This window comes from Oncorhynchus clarkii, chromosome 7, assembly GCF_045791955.1.
Source record: "Oncorhynchus clarkii lewisi isolate Uvic-CL-2024 chromosome 7, UVic_Ocla_1.0, whole genome shotgun sequence".
Lineage (NCBI taxonomy): Eukaryota > Metazoa > Chordata > Actinopteri > Salmoniformes > Salmonidae > Oncorhynchus > Oncorhynchus clarkii.
The window spans coordinates 55,970,899-55,977,286 of record NC_092153.1 but is presented as its reverse complement, the minus strand read 5'-3'; the positions used below and the strand labels follow the sequence as shown (position 1 = coordinate 55,977,286).

The window sequence follows — 6,388 nt, the reverse complement described above, 5'->3', positions numbered from 1 at the left end:
TTAAGGAAAAGGACCAGTTAGAAATGCCAGTGCCGATTTCTGCTTCCAGTCCGCCAGTGGAGGTTGAGGGAAGACGGGAAACCATGGGTTTTATACCATTCTACTGCAGTTACCACAAGCCCGGTCTTCCCAATTAAGGGGCCACCAACCTGTGCAGTCCACCCATTCCTCAGACCCTTCATAGCAAGCCCAATGTCTCAGAATGACCTGTAGCTTACATGCTCAATCAGGAACCTTGGGACAGAGTCACATTAATCCAGGATATGATGTCTGGCTACGCAAACACCAATACAGACCAAAGACTAAGCTAGGAAATGTCAGTTGGCAGCAACAGGCCCTCACTAACAAATGAAGGCAATATTTCAGATTACTCTAGCATGTAGTGCATAATGGTGAAGACAGAAAGTCAGTCGAAGTAGCATTAAATCATTTATTTTTCAAAGAGATTAACAGGCATCTCTTGAGATATCGTCTCAGTGTTGTGGTAGTCCCTTCACTGGTTGACGTCGCCAGGAGCAGATGTGGTGCTTATGTCACTTTGTTGTAGGGTCATCCTCCTTGTGTGCTGGGACATCAGGACCGGCACCAACCTCAGTGAGTTGGAGTGTGCTGCTGCTTGGAGCAAGTCTATTATGGGCCACCACGACAACAGCGCCTTCCAATTCTAGAAATTTGATAGTGGACTGGGAACATATCCCTTTATGAAGCCACATCAAAAGCAGATATTTAAAAGTGATACTGGCAATTGCCATGTGCAGGTTGACATTTATACAGACGGTATTGTCCTGGAGGCAGAACTGAGCGATTTCCACTAGATGTGCCAGATGGAAAGTCAAAATTGGCTACATTGTATGCTTTTAATTGAATGTTAGGCATTAGGGTTGGCAGAGAGGTTAATGTTTAAAAATCAGTTTATTACTTTGTGGCTGAGCCAGCTAGTGAGCATTCTACAGAGCCATCCCAATAAGTGCTAACCTGCTTGCCATGCGCAGGTTTTTTCCCTCTAAAATAGCAGTACCATCATCCCATTCATACCCTTTCAATAGGTTCCAATCTCATACTGATCCTCCTCTTCACCCAGACCCTCTTTCTCTGTGGTAACCTCAAGGTCTCCAATGGGCTCAGGTGTAGGAATCAACTCAGGGTCTGGAGTGGCCTCCAGCTCTGAGAACAGACGATTTAGCACAGAGCCTACATGCAATGATCATACATTCAAAACAGTAACGTACGGTCATTACCTCGTTGGGCGATTAGTTCTTTCTGCCTGATGAAGCCATCATATGTTGCAGAGCTAACGAGATCGTGCTTGTTGTTGGGTCTGACCCTTGGGCCCAAGGGACTAACCTCATTTTGGGATTGGGCGAAATAAGGTCCTGGAATTAAATGTAACAGATTAACAGCCAGTGTTGGCCGAATTGCTAGCCTATAGGGACAGGAAAAGACAGGTGTCCGAAGTGGCACCCGATGACCTATAGCGTGCACTACTTTTGACCAGTGCATCATGGTCTTGGCAATAGTCTAGGCATCCTGGTTGCCTCCCACACATTTTAAAAACTGGCTTTACACTTCTGTACGTACTAGAATGAGAGTTTGGCATCGAGGCCTATGTCACTACCTTAACCGCTTGAATACATACAAAATAGTAGCTAGCAAGATGGAGATCAGTTATTGTTAATGCGTGCATTATGCAAGTGGCTAGTTTGCCTCAACTACCTTCACTAAAACCACTGCAACGGTATTCCCTGCAAAATTTGGTTTGAAATCATGACGTTCTGCCTCGTGATTTGTTGGGAGAAGTTGCCAAACGAGTCAGTCATTGAAACCAGACCCTAGTCACTGCTGTTGCCTAGGGTTGGGTTCTCAAGACTACCTGTTCAAAGGTAGTGCACTACATAAGGAATAAGATTATGCCATGTCAGAGTCAAATTACCTCTCTTGAAGTCCATGCCACGCCAACGACTGCCAGGTGATACGGGCTTCCTGTCCCCTGTTGAGGCAGGGAAGCCAGGTATATCAATACCGCCACTCGTCCGTGGAGATAAAGGTGTACTCTTCTGTTTACTTGGGAGGACCATCATGGGGCCCAAAGTAGTATCCTGGTCCCATACTAAAAGGACAACACATTAAAACACATACATTTGCAGTCAAGACACTCAATTAGTCTTCTCTCAATTTCCATATTGGAGAAGGTCCCGCCCCTGCAATGTGTTTTGAGAAGGTGGTGATGGAATAGCGGGATTAAGATGTCAAATACACCTTTCTTGGCCTTCGTCCCAATACTCCAATTGTCACCAGAGGCTGGGGGTTTGTTGCGGTAGACACGAGGTTCAAGTTGGCTTCCACCTAGTCTTGGACTGAGGGGACGTTGTACTGGAGCTTGATCAACCCCCTTCTGTCTACTCAAGCTTGGACAATGCCCACATAGCAAATCATTCTCATCAGCAGACCTCCATCTGAAATGTATGAAAGATCTACTCATGGACCAAGAACACACCACTTTTAAAAAAAGCTATGGTTATTCCAGTGAATAGGTCACAGCCCAGTAACAGTAGCTAAGGAAATTTGACTTTTCCCACCTGCCATCAATGAAGGAGCATGCCTTGTTGCTAGGCTCTGCATGGCCCATGACAGGGACTGCCATAAGATGGCAGGTGATGTACAGCTGTGAAAAACAGGATAGGCAAAACAAAGATGCAGAATCACAGTAGCCTACATAATGTCTATAAATTATGTTACTGTAGAATAATTTAACTAACGTACCCATAATGGCCTCTACAACATATTGTTTTATTAAATACCGCCCTCACCTCTGCCCTGTCCTCCTGGTAGAACCTAAAGGCATCAATGTGGAACCCGAGCTTGTTGTCCTGGGTTCTACGCATGAAACCAGAGCGGGAACCAGGCAGCTGGGAATCCAACAAGCACCTGGAGGGAGATAATATTAAAATACATATTGGGGCATCTTCCTTAGTACCCAATTAAGAAGTCTCAAAGAAACCATAAAAATGGTGGAAGCCCTCAAATGGCATATTCTACCGTTCTCTATGGGCCAGCCGGATAATAGTCATTCCCCCCCTGCTTACCCATCACTCTCAATGAAGACATATCTGGGAACAGAGTTGCTATCAGGGTCCAGTGTGGCCACGCAGCTGCTAACAAAGACCCTGAACCTGGTGTGGTGAGCAACCCTGACAGACGCCTCAATGTTGATGGGATCACCCAGGAAGTAGACTCCAGAACCCCGCTCATAGAGCCAGTCACCTGGAAAGGAAATGGCAATAAAGAAAGATCGTACTGCAAGCGATGCGTTTCAAAGTTACGAACATGAATCGCTATTAAAACTACCACGGCCAGAACATATTGTCAATAGGCGCTCAACTAGTAAGCATCTAATAATGAGTTAAAATGAGGGGCATGTTTAGGAGGCAAACTGTATAACGTTGCAGATAGAAGTGTCCCCAATAACAGTTGTCTGATGTGATTCCGTATTTTGCATGTCAGAGGGGAATTTGTGCTACATAGTACATTTATATCTGCCTGCGGCTATGGAACCCTGACCTGTTCACCGGACGAGCTACCTGTCCCAGACCGGCTGTTTTCAACTCTAGAGACAGCAGGAGCGGTAGAGATACTCTCAATGATCGGCTATGAAAAGCCAACTGACATTTACTCCTGAGGTGCTGACCTGTTGCACCCTCGACAACTGTGATTATTTTTTGACCATTTGAACATCGTTGCCATGTTCTGTAATAATCTCCACCCGGCACAGCCAGAAGAGGACTGGCCACCCCTCAGAGCCTTTTTAGGGAGTTTCCTAGCCACCGTGCTTCTACACCTACATTGCTTGCTGATGTAAGAAGGGCTATATAAATAAATTTGATATCTGAACATTCAATTCACGGGTTTTATCAAGCTTCTGGGAGAGCGCCATTGTATCCTTTTGATATATTATCTGAATGGTCAACAAAATTGTACCCTGCAAAATGCAGCCCAGGATTTATATACCCACTTGTCATAAGCTTCAATGAGAACTGCAGGGTGTCTTCAGCAGACACTGTGGCGATGAAAGGGATCCAGGTCGGCTGGAGAGAAGAGCTGTCCAAACTGTACTTCCTGAAACAGAAAGTACAGACCGGTAAATACACCAATAGGTCAACGCAGGATTCCTATGACCGTCATACAACAGTATAGCCTAAACTCACCTTTCATAATGACACTCAATTGGGATTACAGCACCAGCCATTCGAATAACGTCATCTGGTGTGGTTCTGGGTGTATATCTGAGGAGGTTTGCGTAGATCAATGAGTCTTCGTTCAGCTGCGGAGTCACAAAGCAGTATTTAAGAGAAAGTTGTTCAAGAAGTCAACTACTGAATTAAAAAAAATATTACCATGTGCTTGGTTCCACAGTCCGAAAGTGCTGCAAATATTCTGTACTCATCTCCGGCTGCTGAAGCTGCAGCCCTACACGGCCCTTGGTCTTGGTACTGTTCAACTCCAAGTCGCAGGTCATCCACGTCTATTAGATTACCGAGTTTAAACAGATCAGCCTTCACGACTATCTCCATGTAGTCTGAATGGCACGTCACAGCGACAGTTTCTACTCGAACTGGCCTTGAAACTGTTTGTTGGAGTGGAGGCTGTTTAAAGCGTGGACGATTGTCAAATTGCGGTGTTCGCCTTGGAAGTTGTTGCCATGTGTCAGTGCTATAAGTATATGACAAAGCAGGAGAGAGTAAGAAGTTTTCCACAAGTAAAAACCAAACCAGTTGCTTGAACAATAACCTGAGCGTGTTTGCCATCATGAGGCCCATGCCAACAACTAATGTGACTCTGTAGGTTAGAGGACAGCGCGCCTCTGCTATGCTACAATTGATGAAACTGAGGTAGCTTTTAACAACCAACCAGGCTGCACACCTGGGCTGGATTACGCCCTAATTTGGCCTTGCATCTGATTAGTCAAGATCTTTAATTGGCACGCATGTTCAAATCAAATCACATTTTATTTGTCACAAACACATAGTTAGCAGATGTTAATGCGAGTGTAGCAAAATGCTTGTGCTTCTGGTTCCGACAGTGCAGTAATATCTAACAAGTAATCTAACAGTTCCCCAACAACCTCAACTAATACACACAAATCTAAAAGGGGTGAATGAGAAAATTTACATATAAATATAAGGATGGACAACGGCCAAGCGGCATAGGCAAGGTGCAATAGATGGTATAAAATACAGTACATAAATATGATATGAGTATTGTAAGATATGTAAACATGATTAAGCGGCATCGTTTAAAGTGACTAATGATCCATTTGTTAAAGTGGCCAGTGATTGCGTCTCCATGTAGGCAGCAGCCTCTCTGAGTTAGTGACTGCTGTTTAGCAGTCTGATGGCCTTGAGATAGAAGCTGTTCTTCAGTCTCTCGGTCCCAGCTTCGATGCACCTGTACTGACCTCACCTTCTGGATGGTAACTGACCTCACCTTCTGGATGGTAACGGTGTGAACAGGCAGTGGCTCGGGTGGCTGTTGTCTTTGATGATCTTTTTTTGCCTACCTGTGACATCGGGTGCTATAGATGCCAAGGTTGGGCAGGTAGTTTGCCCCCGGTGATGCGTTGTGCAGACCGCACCACCCTCTGGAGAGCCTTGTGGTTGAGGGCAAGCAGTTGCCGTACCAGGCTGGGATACATCCTGACAGGATGCTCTCGATTGTGGATCTGTAAAAGTTAGTCAGGGTTTTGGGTGACAAGCCACATTTCTTCAGCCTCCTGAGGTTGAAGGGTCGCTGATACGTGGCAGATCTTAAGGCAGGAGAAGTATTTTTGTGTAAGGAAAACTAAACACTGCATTTATTGCATAAATGTAAATGAATGCCACCACTGAAGCAGAACTGTTGATGTTGAGTTCATAATTAAGCTTGAAGCCAATCTACATGGCTGCTGAATGCTTGGGTAAACAAACACTTGGCTAGAAAACACTTTGCACTAATAGAATCTGTAAAACATAAACACGACACACAAAGTTAGGCAGTAGAAATTAGTCAGGTATTATGTCCCAGGCTATGCAACGGAGGGAAGACCACAATAGAAGAACCAAGGGTATTAATCAAAGAGACTACCCAGAGTTCTAGCCTGTTCGATTGCATCTCCTACTCTTGTATGCAGGCCTGTTGAACATGAAAAGGCTGCAAACAAATGGCTTATTGACCCCATTCCAGGAACCACTTTCATTACCAGTAGAGCAGGGATGTAAACCCAGGGTCTGAGATCTGTGGTCACATGCTTACAGTATAAGGGTGTATGTGTAGCAGTACACTATATACAGTGCAGCAGTACACAATATACAGTGCATTCGGAAAGTATTCAGACCCACTGACTTTTTCCACTAAA

At 44.9% G+C, this 6,388-nt stretch overlaps 1 protein-coding gene across 1 annotated transcript; it reads right to left on the bottom strand.

The window, feature by feature from the left end:
- Window positions 1-466: 466 nt before the first annotated feature.
- On the bottom strand, window positions 467-4,814 carry LOC139414333 (zona pellucida sperm-binding protein 3-like). Its single transcript, XM_071162249.1, has 10 exons — window positions 4,392-4,814; window positions 4,203-4,318; window positions 4,010-4,113; window positions 3,084-3,261; window positions 2,808-2,925; window positions 2,577-2,662; window positions 2,257-2,453; window positions 1,931-2,107; window positions 1,036-1,164; window positions 467-683 (listed from the first exon to the last, which is right to left on the bottom strand). The coding sequence occupies exons 1-9, from the start codon at window positions 4,812-4,814 to the stop codon at window positions 1,040-1,042; spliced, it is 1,524 nt and encodes a 507-aa protein (XP_071018350.1). The 3' UTR covers window positions 467-683; window positions 1,036-1,039.
- Window positions 4,815-6,388: the final 1,574 nt, after the last annotated feature.